The sequence below is a fragment of the Lepisma saccharinum genome, chromosome 25 (assembly GCF_977018435.1).
Source record: "Lepisma saccharinum chromosome 25, izLepSacc3.1, whole genome shotgun sequence".
In the NCBI taxonomy this organism is placed as follows: domain Eukaryota; kingdom Metazoa; phylum Arthropoda; class Insecta; order Zygentoma; family Lepismatidae; genus Lepisma; species Lepisma saccharinum.
Window position 1 is genome coordinate 20,945,428 of NC_139253.1, and position 19,830 is coordinate 20,965,257.

At 35.4% G+C, this 19,830-nt stretch overlaps 1 protein-coding gene across 2 annotated transcripts in view; it reads right to left on the reverse strand.

The window, feature by feature from the left end:
- Nucleotides 1–9,743: 9,743 nt before the first annotated feature.
- LOC145978940 (lysophosphatidylserine lipase ABHD12) overlaps nt 9,744–19,830 on the reverse strand; it is a 40,691-nt gene continuing 30,604 nt past the window's right edge. For both annotated transcript variants that reach the window (XM_083111945.1, XM_083111944.1), the window contains exons 8-10: nt 18,578–18,736; nt 18,053–18,180; nt 9,744–14,250 (exon numbers count right to left, since the gene is read on the reverse strand). In XM_083111945.1, coding sequence (XP_082968071.1) covers nt 14,205–14,250; nt 18,053–18,180; nt 18,578–18,736 — 333 coding nt within the window. In that variant the 3' untranslated portion in view covers nt 9,744–14,204. The remainder of the gene's footprint in view (nt 14,251–18,052; nt 18,181–18,577; nt 18,737–19,830) is intronic.

Consider the following 19,830-nt stretch of genomic DNA (forward strand, 5'->3'; position numbering starts at 1 on the left):
CGTATTTCCAAGGATAGTGATTGGTTAATTTCTCACTTCCGGTATAGCGTGAATTCGATGTTTAAAATCACGACGACAAAAAAAAATCGAACTGTAAATATAAATACGTGCACAAAACAACACATTGACAGCCACAAAAAAAATTAACACGTGATCTGCCCATTTCAATACGATAAAGAAACCACATTTTATAAAACGGAACAATAAAAATTACAATTAATGAAGGTGTTACCATAATAATTGGCATTATAATATAGTACATAAATCAGCTGTTTCCTTCCAAAATTCCTCAATTTTCATAGTAACTTCACCTAAGCACAATCTTTTCGAAGGTTTATACCTTGAAGAGACTCTGGGACTATTCAGCCTCAATTTGAAGCCTTGTGATCAAGACACATTTCTATTCCACATCAAGACTCATCGCACTTTATTTACTGCCATGATAAAACTAAAATGGTCCAACAACTGAAGCAAATTAATCTTCAGAAGTTTACACGTATGACATGGTGAAGCCCAAAAATAATAATAACATAAATATCATATATTCTGTCATAAACAGTGGACAGAGCAAACAAACAAAATAAAAATATTCGAAGCCATCTCTTGGGCCGGCACAGAACCAACAACATAAAACCAGATTTACATACGCAATGATGTTGCTGAGCAAGGTAGAGGACAGCACGATTGCCACACGATTATGCCCCTTCCCATATAGCAATCATTTCGAGAAGAATGAAAAGCATCATTGTGTTCCAGTTATTGTCTTGAATAATTTATCAGATAGATCTCATCTCTCCCCCCCGTTCATTTTTCTCTGTGGCGCATGAGATGCGATAAATTTATCGTTCTCACGTTGCCGCCCTTACCAAGCAATTCTGTGAAGGTGTCGTCTTAGGCGCAACTTGGCGGGGGCAAGATGACACTTGCCCTCTTAAAATTTTGCATATTTATTAAAATTTACAAGTTAATGTTACGTTTGTTAACCTCCTCGGACCTGATAAGCAAAGTAATGCAATTTTCTTTTACGGTCTCGCAAATTTGAAAGTCATTTAGCAACATAGCCCTCCTGGAAGATATTTTTGAGAAACCTTTTTGATTCTGACCCCCCCCCCAGTTAGGTCCCAAGTTTCGCCCATGGAGGCGAGTGTACAAACAACTCTTTTAACAAAGCATTCTTTAGAGGTAGTTTTAGTACCATGCCTTGATAGGAAGTGGAAACCCAGGAGATATGATCAAAGGATATTACCACTTCCTGTTCCTGTGGCGGATGTTGTGGAGAAAGCTATTGTAGGTAAAAATAAATAAACCCACTAATTTGCTTATGGTTAAAATTTGGCTCGAGTGCTTGGAAGGACATTTTGGATATTTATGAAATATGTAGGCAAGCCTGTATGTGTATTATCCACACACACAGACACATAAAATCACACTGAATCATGAAGGCAAACGGGGATGATGTATAGCCCCACACATTCTCGATCTCAGCTAATGCTCCGACCAGCTTCATTCTTCAGGGCTTCTTTTCTCCTATTTTATATTGATCACTTGCAGACAGACTGATGCTGTGTGTACTTAAAGCACAACATTTCACTACTCCTCTATTTAGCATCAAACCAGACAAACAGGTTATTCTTTTACAATGTCCATATCTTGTACATTTGCTTGTCATATTGCATCATATTCCGTTCCAACCACTACTTCTGTGTCTCATTATATGTTCTCCTTTCAAACAACGGTCTAGGCTAGTGGTTCCCCAAGTGTGCACCACAGCACCCTGGGGTGTCATGGCTAGTTTACAGTGGTGCTGTGAAATGTTCCAATATTTTTACTGAAATTCTATCAATGATATGACTGTTCCAAATATGTGCTTATTTAGTACATTTTACATGTAAAATGTTTTTGAATTTAAAATATGTTATTTTTTAACTTAAGGCAAGCAACCTGACGACACTAAACAGCGTGTTGCCCTTTAGGGCTACATTCTGATTTGGGTGCCATGGGAAAATCTTGAAACACTAAGGGTGCCGAGAAAAGAAAAAGTTTGGCAACCCCTGGTCTAGGCACTTCTGTGGCATCTTTTCCATGAAGATTACAGGAACAGAAGTATATTGTAAAGAATTCCAGTGTCCAAAAACAGCAAAGTAGGATATTTCTTCAACACATCAAAGGTGAAAGCACCAATCTGTCTCCCTGCATGCCCTCACAAAATTCATCATTAGCGGGATCGATTTAATAAGAAAGTAAACTCACTAACGAATGGTGCAGTGTTGAGTGCAGTTTTGTTCTCACTTTGCTATCCTAGCATCAAAACTAGTTACAGCATTCTCCTTCAAGAGGAGATCCTCTTGAAAGGAGGTGACGCCTAAGCCTGTAAAAACTCAGCAAATCAAATCTACACTCTTCAATTTCTATATCTGTCCCAGGAAAAAGTGAATCAATGCACCCGATGACATCAATGTTTGCATCCAACCAGTAGCGTACGCAGGATTTCATCAAGGGGGGGGGGGTTATTTCTAAGACTTTCTCCAAATTCACATTACCATTGTTTTATTATACTTTAATTAAATAATAATAATCACAATTAATAATACTTATAATTAATTAATTAGCTGAATTATTACTAATAATACTACTAATACCACTACCACTATTAAGTAGTAGAGATCTACATAAATATAATATTTATGAAAAAAATAGAATGAAATTTCTAGTCATTCGATTTCTATCAAATTCTGGGAGCATTTATTTGTTACTTTGTTACGAAATAATTGTCTGGTCAAGGAGGTGAGACATTTTAAGGATTAAGAAAATCCATAAAAACAAGAAAATATATTAAAATAAATTGAAATAATCAAAGTATGGAACTCATCCAAGGAGCTGCGGTGGTCTGGTCGGTAGTGTGTCTGACAATCACGCGGGAGATCCGGATTCGATTCCCGAAATTGGTTGGAATTTTTCCGCCTTCTTCCCCGCATAAATGTCCCCGATAATTCACATCTGGATTGTCTCGCTGTTGCTTACCAACAAAATATTTTACAATAGTTAAGCTTCTTGTCATTTGAATAATTGTCTAGTCAACAAGGTGAGACATTTTAAAGAGAGACATTCAAACGTGCTGTGGTAAACAATACAATGGGAAGGCGAACTGGTGACTATTCTTGTCCGCCTAGCCTTTGTCTATATGTTAGCCTCTTACAACGAACCAAGAACTTTATTTTGTCAATTCTTATTGTTCACACACAAAAAAAAATACAAGTTCGTTGAACACTAGCGTACGTAGAGGGGTGGCTGAAGTTGTTCCAGCCTCTAACGAAATTTTGAGAAAATCAGAATTTTCAAATTAAACTCCGTTAAGAACTTTAAAAAATCGAAATGTGTAAATGCGAAACCTCTTTTCAAGTGAGTCCCGATTACCATTTTTGACTTTGAATACAATAATAGACTGAAAAGCTCCAAAAATACGAAATATTTTATTATGCATCCTGCCCTCCAAAACGAAGCCGTGTGTCCACATTTACAATTCCAGTCCTCCCGAAAAAAAAAAACCTGTGTACGCCAGTGAATTGAATATTGTTGCAACTGAGATACAAAACATTATTTCTTGTCTTTTAATCATAGTTACCCTCATATTTTATTTTCAAGAATTCGTGTTTATTTTTAAGGCATCATACTCTGAAAGACGCATGTGTTTGGAATGCTGTGCTGCTCCACTGCTCTAAAGCATATTTACTTTGAGTAACATATTTTAGAAATTTTTAAGTGCTGGTTTTGTGCATTGATATCTGTTACATTTTCACATGCTGCTATGGCTAATACTTCCTTCATTTAACAATGACATCCTTCAGAATACTTTATGTAAAAAGTGACTGTACTCTCAATTCTCGACTTAAAAACATATGCAATGATATGCCACATGACAATATTGCTTCACAACAAAGTTAACTTTGTGGGGGCCATATTAGACACCAGCTTGAATTACTCAAATTTGACCAAGTGGCATTAATTGGATCTGAAATGTACATAACGAAAGTCAAAACATTTTATTCTTACCCCAAAACAAGCTTTTTACAAAACATGAGAATTTTCCATCTCATCTGCCAAACCACCTCCTTCCCTTCTTCCATTTTGTTTGAAAAGAAATAACTCACATTCAATAGGAGATAATAATCATCTTCATTCACATGTCGTTTGCCATTAGATTCAAATTCATATACCAGGTGAATCACCTAAAACTTGCACCCAAAATATTTCAGAAATGGAAGGTGCTATTGATGTGTTGTTTTCACAGAAATGAAGTGTAACCAAGGGCTCATAATTGTAGTCCATACACAGATTTTTATAATTATTAGAATGTGTATTTATTTTAGAATGTTACATTTTTTGAAATGGAACAATGCCTATTGACAGTAACAAAATAAAACTAGAGTAAATTAGAATGTCAATGGTGTTTCTTTCAGGATTCTAGTACAAATAGTTTTTGAGCTATCGTAGTTTGAAAATTGTACAGACCGGCAGTTATCTGCTCCATTCAACTGCTTAGTTACGAGGCTATGATGTTCGTATGTTTGTTTCCTATTGACAGTAACAAAATAAAACTAGAGTAACTTAGAATGTCAATGGTGTTTCTTTCAGGATTCTAGTACAAGTAGTTTTCGAGCTGTTGTAGTTAGAAAATTGTATATACCGGCATGGGCATCCGGAAGGGGGGCCATGCCCCCCCCCCCTGGAAAATGAAAGTCAACCAAAAATTATATATTTGTCACATATAATTTCATTTCAGCCACAAAGATATGTGTTAATTATTACATTAATATGATAAATTCAAATTTAAGCAATGTTTGCCCCCCCTGGAAAAAATACCTTCCTTGCCCCTCCCTGGAAATAATCCTGCGGATGTCCATGCAGACCGGCAGTTGTCTGCGACATGTGCCAGCACTAACGTAAGAAAAAAGTGAATAAATAAATTCGTTGGATTCTGAAGAAGAAAGAGAATTGGCCTTCAAAGGATGTGTTCAAAATGACGCCCACCAGCTTCGATACAAGCTTCCAGTCTGCCATGTAAAGATTGATGCACACGTTCTAGCATTTCATCATAAATTTCAGCGCAGGCAGCAGTAATACACCGTTTCATATCATCTGGTATAGTCTCTTTTAGCTTACCCCAGAAAAAAAAATCTAAAGGGGTCAAATCTGGTGCATGGGCTGGCCAAGGTACAGGTCCCCTTCGTCCAATCCAATGATTTTGAAGCAATCGGTAAAGACAAGCTGTAGTACGTCGTGCACTATGCGCTGCACAGCCATCATGCGGATACCACATGTTCCTCCTAGTCTGCAGTGGAATGTCTTCTAATATCTGTGGAAGTTGGTCTGTTAGTAGGTTGAGATACTTTTGAGAATTTAGTGTTCCTTCTATGAACAAAGGGCATATGAGCTGATGGTTCACTATTCCACACCACACATTTAAACTCCATGGACGCTGACGTTCCACCTGAGGAAGTCAATGGGGATTGTTGACGGACCAATAGTGCATGTTTTGGAAGTTTACTTGGCCATGATTTGTAAATGTTGCTTCATCATTAAACAAGATACATGATAAATCTGGTGTATCTTGTCTTAATGACCAGTTAACATGATTCTCGAAATAGTTTCCATGCAGCTCTTGGAGAGAGACATGATACGGATGGAACTTATGACGGTGGAGAACATGCAGTACACTTGTCTGACTCATGCCACTTCCTCGTGCGATTGCACGGGAACTAACATGCGGATGTACAGCAACAGCAGCGAGAACATTAATTTCACTCTCTGCTCCAGTCACTCGTTTGTTTCTGTTACATTTTCTAGGTATTACACTTCCAGTTTCACGTAATTGGTTGAAGAGGTTCACAAATAATTGTCGCGATGGGTGACGTCTATTGGGATATTGTTCCGCGTACAGAGCAGAAGCACTAACAACATTCCTCCTACATTCTCCATACACCATTAACATGTCGGCTTTTTCAGCATTGGTAAACACCATCTTCCACCACGTCCGACTTCTTGCACTATCACCACGTAACTGACAAGGAAGTCACAATGCAATCAGTGGACTGTAAAGGCAACAAACATACGAACATCATAGCCTCGTAACTAAGCAGTTGAATGGAGCAGACAACTGCCGGTCTGTACAATTTTCAAACTACGATAGCTCGAAAACTACTTGTACCAGAATCCTGAAAGAAACACCATTGACATTCTAATTTACTCTAGTTTTATTTTGTTACTGTCAATAAGCATTGTTCCATTTGAAAAAATGTAACTTTCTAAAATAAATACACATTCTAATAATTATAAAAATCTGTGTATGGGCTACAATTATGAGCCCTTGGTTACACTTCATTTCTGTGAAAACAGCACATCAATAGCACTTTCCATTTCTGAAATATTTGGGGTGCAAGTCTTAGGTGATTCACCCGGTATATTTAAACAAATAAACATAAATTATTTTCAAATTGAAAATAATTGTGTCTTAAGCACACTTCTAGCAAATTGGCATGGATATACTGAATGTCAACTCTCCACATGGTGCAGCAAAGTTGAAATCCAAGTCAGACAACCCGCTCCACCATAGGAACCAGATCACAGTAACAAAATCAAGTGGTTTGCCTTTCCCTACCATCCTACCACATCCAACCACCTTACCAAAGCCCTCCGCCCCTACAACTTCCAAATAGCACACAAACCAACCCCCAAAATAGCTGATCAACTAAACGAACATAAACGGTACTTCCTCTCTCCCCTCAACAATCCATGCGTTTATGATGCTGAATACGAGTGCAAGGCTCATTACATCGGCAGATCCATCAGGCCCATCAGTGAAAGAATTCAGCAGCACCTATCAAATGCAAAAACTGCCCAACCCACCACCGGACTTGCCAAGCATATCAAATTCCACAACCATAAAATTGAGAAAGTACATTTCAAATACAAAGCACACACTCTGATAGACACAAAAATCAAAGAAACACACACCATCATGCACTACAACCAAGAACTGAACATAGATAGTGGTCAGGCACACCACGTCTGGCTTCCGTTACTGCAGCAATTAACACCGGTGAACAGCAGATGACATATGCGCATACAGGCGACAGCAACACACCTAACAGCAATTTAGGAAAAAACAACAGAAACTTGCCAAGCAACAATACAACAAATTCCAATGAGGATGGTGGCAGTGGCTACCGAAATTAATAGAAAATAATGTAAAACAGCTTCGTGGAAAACGTGAGTACCTTAATTAAAAGGGGTGTTATGGTCGTCATAAATCCTGCTTTGGACTTAATTTTCTGTATAAAATAAGTAATTGTAATTATTTTGCCAGAGTTTCCTACCATTGTTGACATTCAAAATACTATTACAGCCTGATCTCCATTAAATTTTTTTTGGTTTGCCCAGTGCACGCAATCACACACACACAAACACAGACACACAAATAGAGAGATGACATGCATGGAATTTTAAGAAAGTTCTTGTTGAAAACAATAAGCATGTGGAAGAAAGGTCTGGAGTTCAAATTTCAAGTACAGTATAAATGTTTGACTGTTCCTCATATCTGCCATGAGCTCGTTAGCAATTATAGTTCAAAAGCCAGAAAATTTATTGATTGACTTTGTGTTTTAAGTTCACTTTATGCACAGTAAGATTAATTGAGACTGGACCTTCAGTTTAAGGTGGGATCCGAACCACTATGTGCCTCCACTGGGTATCAAACCCGGAAGCCCTTGATTACAAGGCAACGGCGCAACAACTGTGCCATCGGGGAGGCATAAAAGCGAGAAAAGTGATGTGAAATGTAAATTAGCCTAGCAAGAAAACTGATAAGAGGTTTTGTGAAATTTGCCCCTTGTACAGTTTTTCAGATAAAGTACTAGGGATGGGACCGATTAATCGGTACTCTATCGGTATCGGCCGATATAGGCATATCGTTGTATCAGTAAAATTACCGATTATTTTACCGATCCGATATATCGATAAATATCTTATAATTTAGTGCAAAATTCTGCCATTTTGTTGTCATTTTTATGGATAATCTCCATGCCCTACTTTCTGAAAAAGTAAATGTCTAAATATTAGTCTTTTGCATTGCAATCAGCTCGAAACACACATTTATTACAGAGATCAATGAAAATTTCAGGGTCTTCAAGGACGATTTCTAATTTTATATCGGATCGGTAAATTTTATATCGGATCTGTATCGGTATTTGCCAAAATTTCATATCGGCCCATCCCTATAAAGTACAATCACCAAACCCAGCCATCACCATACATATACATATTTCAAATTGTTAGGGTTATCAAAATGTATTGATCAGCTCTCGCACTTGGGGGGAAAGAGATTAGTGTATTTAAAGATAATACTACTAAAACGACAATGAGCAGTTTTTTTTTATGTATTATACTAATTACATCTCTCACTGAAGAAAAAGAAACTGTTTCCAATAATTCAACCGCACACAAAATACTTACTTTCTCATGTCATAAATATTGAGACATGAAGCCATGTGCTATTAAACATAAATATAATGTGTAAAATTTGTGATGTAAATATTGAATTAGCAGAATTCATTTGAACATATGCACACCACTGCATTAACACAATAATTAGTTTTATAGATTACAATATGCAATGAAATATTCATTAATATTTACTAAAAGTGTGCTGCATCTTTCAAAACATTATACTTTATTTTATATAGGTATATTTCTTAAAATGCCAGGTTCCATGGTGAGGGAATGAGTAAACTGATAACTGCTCAAATTTGAGTATCTTTGCATAGAGAAGAAGGTAGCGAACATGACTGATAAAATCAAAAGTCTAACTAGAAAAAATTAAATTATAACACATTTTGTGCCACCCTCTGTGGCCTGGTTGTTAGCTTACTAGCATGGTATGATGCTAAAGATCCTGGGTACCTCCATCATGTGCTTCATCTAATCAACATTAGTCTTACTGGTGTGATTAACCTAGACATAGAAGAGTGACATAAAAAAGCAAATAACTCTGCACGTGATCTTGCTTTATGGGTTTAAAAATTTTATCCATATATCCATCACCCATCTCATAGAAGCCATGGGAGAAATAACTTTATCTGGATCTAACATTGGTTTACCTGTTGAAGAATCAGAATTTTAAATTTGTTTTCAGCCAGATAAATATGAAAATGTTTGATACCTTCCACTACTGATAAACTTCCTTTGCGGCCTGTGAATAGCTTTCCTGACTATCTGTCAAAGTAACTGGCACCCTCTTCAGCGTTTTCATGCACTCAGCAAAAATGTCACATAACACTTTCACAAGAGTTTAAATATCTTGGAAACTCTGGTAGATCAATGTGATATAATTGCAATTAAAAAATATACTTTAAAATTCATAAATATTCTAAATTACTTCAAAAATGTTTCAATATCCAAGTATTGGTGGGAATCGATAAAGGTATTTGCATTGGTTTGGAATCAGTATGAAGTTGAAATGGTAATAATTTTAAATTAACAGAGATGCAAAAATGGATTATAATTGTAATCCACAAACCCAACCATACTTTCAATTCTTCACATGCCTACTGCAGGGTTAATATATTGTAGAAATTTTGTGTAGTTTTATAAAGACAGCTTTATAATAAGGGTATTGATGGCATATCATTTATTTAATCAAAGTATCATAATACCACTCTACAAGAACATTACATATGCAAATAAATTGGTCACAGTCTTAAAATGGGAAAAATTTAAATAAATTCATTAACATTCTTACATGTTTCTTCTATTCTACTGTCTTAGCACCAGGATATATTATTATGCTAGAATATAAAGTTATCACAAAATGAATGTTCTGCATTATAAAATGCTGGTAAATCTTACCTTGTACAAAATTGTTATGCAATAAGTTATTCCAATAAACATCTTCTTTGCTCAAGCTATGCATACATGGTATTCTAAACACTACAGTACTAATAATAACTAAACTGATATATTGAAAATTATATCACATTCTGTCGTGAACACTCAATAGTTTTTGTTGTACCAGTGTGGGGAAAAAAACAGTAACTTGACCCATTTCTTTAATTGTATACTCCATTTCCATATTTCTAACAAGGGAATGCAAAATGTATAATAATAAAAAAAACAGATGATTGCTAAACAATTGCACTAGCTTACACAATTTATAAAGATTAATTACATGAGTATTATTGGAAACAATTTACGGAACATATTATGCACTTTTCTCTTCCAATTTCTGGTATTCCTGTTGCATTCTTAAAATCTCAATTGCGAGAGCAGAAACTGAACAGAAATTGCAAATAAGAACAACATAATTGACAAAATTATACTATAAAGCATGTCATATTCAAGGAAAGTTAACCAAAATCAATGAAAGTCAATTTTCATTTCACTTCTATACATGTAAATGGCTATTTGGAGAATGTAGCTTTTGCCAAGCCAACACAAAGCATACACTTAGCCCTGGATGAACACAGTATGTCCACGGATGCCAGAAATAATGCTGGTGTGAATGAGTAAGTCAACATCGGAACAATCTAAAGAAAAAAATCTGTGAACGGATGCCAAAAGCCAGAGAGGGGGAAGGGGGGGAGAGAACTGGTGCTTACATCAGAACAAATTATGGATGTTGAAGAGGAGAAAACTAGTAACATTAGAAAATCAGACACTTGGGCACATTCACTCGCAAAAGTGAATCAGGTAACTTATTGACGATTCCCAGTTAAGAGTGCAGTGTGGGGCAAAATGAAAAAGAAAGCATCAAAACATATATTATTAGGCTAAAAATAATTATATATTATTAGACATTGGAATGCCTAAAAAAACTTGTTAATATGGTTAAGAGAATGTATAATTTGTATTCATTCCATATTATTAGCAGGGCCTCGAATTTTTAGGAAAATAAATCTAGAGTATGCATAGGCAAAACCACACACTGTTCGTTGTAAATATGGGAACACTCGGAATATATTAATACTAGGGCTGAGCCGATACCTCTTTGAACCAATATCCACAGCAACGCCGATACTCCTACAACTTCCCACCGATACTGGTGCTTGAAGATTGTAATAAAAGTTGGGTGAGTATTCGACTACAACTATAAGCATCAATTTACCAGAATACCAATATTCAAGAATTACATCAGAATATTAAAATACCTGTTATGTAATCACAAAATATATTTTTTCATACAAAATGCTGGAAGTATAAAATCTAATAAATACTTTCTGATACAGATAGTACTGGTATTGGCTCAGCCCTAATTAATGGGGAATATTTTTCAATTTTAGGGCAATTTTGAATATTTTAGTGCATGCATAAATATTTTCCCTTTTAGCACCTAAAAATCTACATCTTAGTTATGAGAATAATTATATCAAGAAGACTTTAGATAAGTACAGAATTAGGTAAGTATGGGAGAGAAGAGAAGGGTGTACAGGATCCTGGTTACATATCCTGTACAAAGGACAAACTGAGATAGACCTGAGGGAAATTAGCAAGGATTGTCAACATTGAATTCCTCCTGTCCAGGATAGGGGCAGAAGAAAGGCTTGTGTTGTTGTTGCAATACATCTAGTTTTAAAAATGTCAGAGTTTCTTCTTGTTTTTTTTTTATAATCCTACCTCAAAGAGAAAAGAAGAATGAAAACTTCATTAAAATCACAAAGTATCATTTTTCCACTGCTTCCTTCTTCACATCATTTGAAACCATTTGAATATCAATACTAAAAAACACCACATAAAATTATAATACAGTAATTATGAGTGCCATTGATGGTGAATAATAACACACAATTATTACTGTTACTGATATTAACACGAACACAACAATCTGATATTGTAATTCCAACACATTTCTAAAATCACAGATATTATATAATTGTTATAATTAGAAATGTTTCATATCACATAACATACAGGTTCACTTACAAGAATCAAAATACACAAAAGACAATTAACAAATGTTCCCAACTACCCTCTAGTTAAAAAATTTAAAACTGTGTAACGCAATAAAACATTTATCTCCATTACATTTCGTAATTTAATTAGCTCTTATAGTAATTGATACATTAATATTTTCCAGTATCTCTACAAACCTGTGCATCTTACAATAAGAACAAATAAAAGAAATGCTTCCCCAACATAACTTATAGACTTCTTTGGTATTGCAAGGTCACAGGAAGCGAAGCATCATATATAGTGTGTATAAATGTATCACAATAAAGGTTCTTTTGTTCCCCACATGTTCAGTGAATAATACTGAAGCAGTTACAAATAACAATAAAAGCTAAAAAATATTTTTTTTAACAAATTTCTTTCATAATGTACGTGTTCAAACAGCAATGACTAAAATCACATTGAACCACTTCAGTTGTACAAGAGTTCAGTTTGTTGCAAAGGATGATTATTGCACATAAATATATACTAGTGTACTGAAAAAGCACAATTGGATTATAAAAAAGTTCTGCCAAAAATTGAAACATATAAAAGTTACTTCACTTTCTTCTTATATTCAAATAGCAGAGCATTATGAAAAAAATATAATTTAAAAATAAAAAGAAAAGTACCCTGTTTTAAGTATTCATATTTGAAAAATAATTGCACACTCAGGAATTTTTCATTGTAATAGGGATGTGATGAAGCCAAATTTTGATATACGAATGTCGGCCAAAAATCAAATATTGAATCACCAGAAGTTTGATATTAAACATATTCTGATATTCAAGTTCTTACTTACACTACTTTTTTGGGCAACTTGTGTGCTCTAGTGCAAGCTGGCAAGTGCTCTGTGCACTGCAAATTCAGGTCTGCACAATACACATCAAGGTTTCCTGCCTCACTTCTTTTCTGCCAGCATTTCCTGCGTTTGTGTATTATTTATTGGTTACTGTGTATAATGGAATGATGCATGGGTTTTGCATGGACTGTTAAAAAATATTATAATGTATAGAATTTTATCAGGATTATTATTTTTTTGTTAAACTAAATCTTTCACATAATTTCAATCTTCAATGAAACCTGTACAATCTTTGTTTCTTACTTCCCCCTCCCAGACTGGACCTCTTTGTCACTTCTAAATTATTGCTTCAGCATATGCAAAGAAACAGATGATGAAAAAAACTAAGTCAAGTTGAACAGAATAGAGGTTCAAAAACAGTGCGAGAGATAAACTCATTAACATTTCAGGGTATTTTAGCATCCAACACCTCAAAATGAACCATTTATCTTACAAAAAAAGCTAACCCCATCCCCTATTCACAGTGCTGTTGAATGTGCAGAATATGAGTGTTCTTTTTTTTTCAAATTGAGTTTGTAATTGTGTGTAACTTCATAGTAGCTTCCGTGTATTTCTTCCGCAAGTCTGGCAATACTGCCTCTTCTCTCCGCTTCTCCCACAACACTACTGCAATCTTGCTTGCACAGTGCATAAAAGAGCAATCTTTCACAATTGAGTCGAATTGCTCAGGCCTGTTGAAAAGCATACTTTGCTAAAACTGTTGCAAATACAATATGGTGTTGCACTGCCCTCCAGTAAGGAAATGGAAATGTTTTGTCCTAATACTTCAGTACCAGCATAAAATTTATTTAGGGTATTTATGGTGTGCAACTTTTATAACATTTTTACTTCACTGAAAATTGCAGTTTTCTATTAAATAACAACATATCACGGAAAAATAATCTGCGAGTACTTCAAAATCAGTACTGCTTCATCACATCACTAATTATAAGCATAAAAACTCCTTATGATCGTTTCTGATAACACATTGTTCACATAATTGATACCATATGTCAGTGTATTAATTAATGTACCTATACTAATGATTGGTAATACACCAATCCAATATGACTGGTAAACATTTAGCAACAAACAGAATTATATACTTATCTCCTTAATAAATGTGTAACCTGATGGAAATAATGGGTTTGGTCTCATAAACAGAAAATACATGCTTAAGAAGTTTATAATGTAAATTATGCTTTTGTATTGAAGGATAATGACAAAATGGCTTACTATCACTGTTCATATACATATAAAAACAGAACATCATATAAAGGAAACACCACACTTCAAAATGTGAAAAAAATTACTTCAAACCTCATTCTACCCAGCTGATGAGTTGTTACCTGAGTGCAATAACCCAATTCCATGCAGGACAAAACAATTAAAGGTCTTTCCATGTATGAGTTACAGAATTCCTGACGAACTTCCTGCAATAGAATAACAATCAAAATATGTGATAAAGATATTAGCTATATTGATATTAGGTGTACATCAAGCCTATACATGCATTTTAAATCTATTAGGTAAAAAACATTGTCATGGATAATCAGGACTGGACCTACAGTTTAAAGTGGGATCTCAACAACTGTGCAATATGCCTTCACTAGGTATTGAACATGGGACCTCATGACTACAAAGTGACCTTTGGAGAGGGTCAATCCATCAATTACGAATGGAACAAGGTGAATGAACCATTCAGGTTCTTCATGGAACTTTGTGGTTTTGCAGTGATACAATATCAGTTATTGGTACTGTAAATTTCATATCTGTACATTCTTACAATCTATTATTCCCATATAACTATTATTACTCTTGTAGTATACGGTTATTACAAGCATAAAAAATCAGTTTTCATTTTGATGTTAGGAAAACACAGACATTTATTTTTAGTTTGATTAAAGATACAGTTATAAACTCTGTTTTTATTAGGGATGGGACCGATTAATCGGTACTCTGCCTGTATTGGTCAATATAGGCATATCGGTGTATCGGTTTATCGGTAAAATTACCAATCCAATATATCGTTAAATATCTGATAATTTAGTGAAAAATTCTGCCATTTTGTTGTAATTTTTATGGATAATCCCCATACTTTCTGAAAAAAGTAAATGTCTAAATATGCAATTTATTTTGCACTGCAGTCACCTTAAAACAATTTATTAAGGAGGTCAATGAACCTTTCAGGTTCTTCAAGGACCATTTCTAATTTTATATCGGATCGGTAGAATATCGGTTATCGGTATCAGTAAATTTTATATCGGTACTTTATCCGTATCGGCCAAATTTCATATCGGCCCTTCCCTAGTTTTTATGCTTGTAATAACTGTAGACTACAAGAGAAATAATTCTACAATGCACGCAATGCGCACATACAAGAAAAATTATTCCCATATTACATTAAATAAAATGACTGCATTCTGAATTTGAGATTATGTTGTGGATGTATTTCATAATATCATATTTATGCATGTATAACAAGCACTTTTTTCAATTTTTTTCATACCCAAAGAATTGTGGCACGTAGTATACGCAGAACAATTCTGACAGCTAACATGAAACCACCCATGTTTTCAAAATTTCATTGTCATTACACATAACACACATACATATTAATAGGCATAAATACAAATTATGCACACAAGTGTGCCAACGTTCACAGGAAAATATAATAAAGAACTTCATTAAAAATTGCTTCCAAGCATTTTCTCATCTCCTATTGGAATGTTTTGCGGCACCGAGCAAAGCAATGCCATTCTGGCAGTGATCAAGTGCACTTCTCCCATCACTGATCCATAATCATTGGTATTTGTCACAAGAGAAATAATGGAAAATAATTCCAGAACCCTGCAATCCTATGTTGATCTCACTTTCTTCTACTACAGAATAAACAGAGTGAGGGTTGCATGGATTGATGATTCACTGATTACAATGAATGATATTCCATCTTGGTCCACATAGCAAGGGATGACTCATTGCATAAGCATGATGTGTTTCACTTTTGATCCACATAGCAACAGCTTTATGACCTACAACTACGAATGACTTTTCTTGAACTTGAATTATGGTACATGTTATGCACAAGATTTATTTTTTGTTGTTTTCCCTATCAAAACCTGGGTACGCATTATGCATGTGTAAATGCAGTATTTTAGTGCTCAAGGCTGCATTTATTGATACTGACAACCGATATTCTACTTGATCCAATATAAAATTCCAAATAGTTCACTGTCAAACTTCTGTGATGGAAAAGAAGCTGCATATTTAGACATTTATTTAGAAAAAATATATGGAATAGAGATTATGTTTATATCCATAAAAATTGTAACAAAATGGCACAATATTGCATGAAATTTTCAGATATTTATAGATATGTCAGATCGGTAAAATCATCAGTACCAATACACCGATATGTCTATATTGCCCGATACTGATGGAGCACCGATTAATCTGTCCCATGTCTAGTAAGTAGTGTAACAAACGAAAAGTGCAGGAAGGGAAATTATTAGTTTTGATAGTATAAAAAGGTAATTTCCACATTATAACACAATGTTAAGATCTTACTAAATCCCTTAAAATATACAAGGGCATATTCGGAAAGTAAGTACCGAAAGGATGTAAAAAATAAAGTAAAATAGTTTCGTACCTTTTTTTATTTCCATTGCATTATACAGACCCTAAACTACTTTTCTATGTAGTTTCCACCATTCTTCAAGCATTTGTTGTAGCGTGGCACTAGTTATTGTATCCCATCATCATAGAATGTTCCCGCCTGTGACGAAAGCCATACATGCACTGCTGCTTCGACGTCCTCATCCTCGTAGAAACGCTGACCAGCAAGAAACTTCTTCTTCAGATGAAGAAAGAGATGATAGTCACTTAGTGCCAAGTCAGGGCTGTTGGTGGATGAACAAATTGTTCCCAGCCGAATGACGTGATGACATTTTGAGTTTGTTGAGCCGTATGCGGACGAGCATTGTCGTGAAGCAACACAATGCCTTCGCTAAGCATTCCACGTATTTGTTTTGACTTGCACGATCCAGCCGGATTAATGTGTCACAGCAGGCATCTTTGTTGGTGGTCTGTCCTCTAGGCAAGAATTCAACCATACTTGAATTGAGAAAACACATCACAGACCGGATTTCACAGTCGGCGGGCCGATTGTTTTTCTTGAACATTTCAAACCTTAAGAAAAATACGGAGAAAAAGCATGATCTGCTCCCACGCGTGCCTGTGGCTAGCTAATGGATGAAGGATGTCAGCGAGAACTCACACGGTCGCGACTGCATTGCTACAGTAGTACTTAATTTACGAATACGCCTCGTATAATGCTGTATATTTCTGTAAACTGTCCATGTAACAAGGGCATTTTATATGGAACTTCTACAGAGCATTCCCTGACATTCGCTACGAGACTCGGCAGCAAGCGGCCCGGCATCAGCGCTTATCTTTCCCGGTGAACGGGTCCGAAACAGTCACTCAAGTCGGCTATTAAAATTACAGTTTTCATATTGTGTACTAACCTTGACTACAGAAGGTATTGAAAATGATGTCCCTCTGCTGCAACACATTGCTGGCATCTCCAAAGGAAATTGGCATTTACAAGTGCAAGTTCGTCTACTGTAATTCTCCCGATTCCTCTTTCCGAAGAAGCACTCGACAAGATAAATCCTTTGTTGTAATGTAATCTTTTGTGGTGCCATATTAAGCCACAATCTTCAACACACGGACACGACACAACAGAACTTCCGAGGGAGGATTATACTGGCATCAGTCTGCAATGTCAACAGAAATGGAAAGAGAGCGAAGGCAGGGAGAGTGAAAAAAAACAGACTGTAGTGTGCGACTGTCACAGACCCCGTTCACCGGGAAAGACAAGTGCTGACGCCGGGCCACTTGCCGCCAAGTCTCGTAGCGAATGTCAGGGAATGCTCTGTATATCTGTTCAACATTTAGTGATACAAACAAGTGTCTTTTTCAATAACACACAAAGATTAAACAATGCCATAACTAATGTGGAGATCTTAGTCATACTGAAGGTGATGTGATGAGCACCACACTTCAACCATCATTTGCACTCCCATTAATTAGATGCTGGGTGAATGCAGAATAACTTCTTGCAAAAAAAAATCAAAAAAATCTGAGATCACCAAACCTGGGTCTGCCACATGGCAGTCAGATGACCTTACATGTTTATTAGTATCATTGATAGCTACACCAAAATATACTCACTGTATTATGTCTGGCAATTCTGGTGCTCTGCACAAGTATTTATGTCCATATCCATGTCCACCCTCAAACGGGACAAACAACACTGGATGTTCAGATGATCTGTGCTTCTCAACGGCCTTCTCATAAAGCTAAAAAAAAAGAGAGGAAAACTGATGTAAGAAATATTGCCTGCAAAACATGCATACAAACTACTGGTTGGTTGATCAGGTTAATATCTGTTGCTTTTCCACCACTTTTGGCTAATTCCAATGAGGATGAATGCTAGCATACACAGGATATTTTTATATTACATAGGTGTGTTCTACAGGGGTGGAGGGAGGAGATGGGATGCATGATAAAATATTTCGTTATTACCAATTTAACCTTAGTTTTTGAAGTTGTTGAAAGACAAAGATTGTAATCAGACCTCGTTTAAGGGAAGGTTGCATAATGGAAATCCTTATTTCCTTAAAATAGTGATATCTAAAAAAAATAAGGAAAATTGTATTAGAGTATTATGTAACAAAACAGGAAAGAGTAACTCACCATTTTCCCCAACTTGAAAGGAACAACGGCATCATCCTTCGCATGTAAAATAATAACAGGTGAAGTTATGCTGGTAATATGTTTCTCACTCTCAAATTTCACATCACTTGACAAAGGCTCAACAAAAAACCAATCAAACATTGGGAGTATCTTGAATATCTGAAAGAAAAGAAAATGTAGTATAATCAATAAACCAATTAATTACTGCTTAAACATCTTGTAAAAATAAAAAACACAGCAGAATAAATAATAAAAATTTTATAATTTTACTGGCTGAAACTCAATTTCTACCATACTTGATGCTAAATACACAACATGCAAAATTTTATACAAAATGCATGGACAAATTATAGAGCATGAGTATGTAATGTAAATAGTTTTACACTTTATAATCTTTTCCTGACAATATTATTTTTTATCCAAATACAATAGACTTTTCTTAAAATTAGAAATTGAATAATTCGAAGTATTGGGTAATTTGAACAAAAGTTTATTCCCCTTGAAGTTCCTATTAAAACCAATGATAGAAATTCATCAGTAATTCAAATATGGGATCCTGTTACTTGGATAATTCGAAAGCAGCTATCCATAGACAGCCGTAGGGAAGACAGCCTCTGCCCTCTCCTCAATAATGTGGGATTTCCCACCCCTTTTGTGCATGGGTGTTTGTCCTTGAACTGTATTCCACCACTATCCAATGAGTTGTCAGTTATGCTTAGTCGGGGTATGTTGTTCACAATGTTGAAGCATGGTGCGTATACTAGCTTAACATTAGAGATAAAATGTACAAGTTCTAAGAGAATAGAAAGAGGTGTCAGGAAGAAAAGCGACATCGCTAATAAAAATTAGATGATTCTGTCGAACACATTATCAATCTACGTTAAAAATAAAGGGAGTTGGAGTCTACAAAGTGGAGGAAACAGAAACCGTATAAGAGGGAGTGAATTTTTAGACATTGAGGATTGTGTTTGTAAGTGGTTCAAAGAATCACGTGAGTGCAACATGCCAATGACCATTCAGAACTTTAAAACAAGAAGAAACATTAGTGATGACTTGTTTCATGAAATGAATGAAATTGAAGATTTTGTTACCTGTGTAAAAATAAACAAACAAAAACACAAAATTCACGAACTTCTTTAAGTGAGAACAGGTAGCTTATGTTGTTTCACGTGCATGTAATTTTTGTGTTAATACAGTGTACTTACTATGACAATATTCATACGATAATCATCTTAAATCTCCATTGGACACTG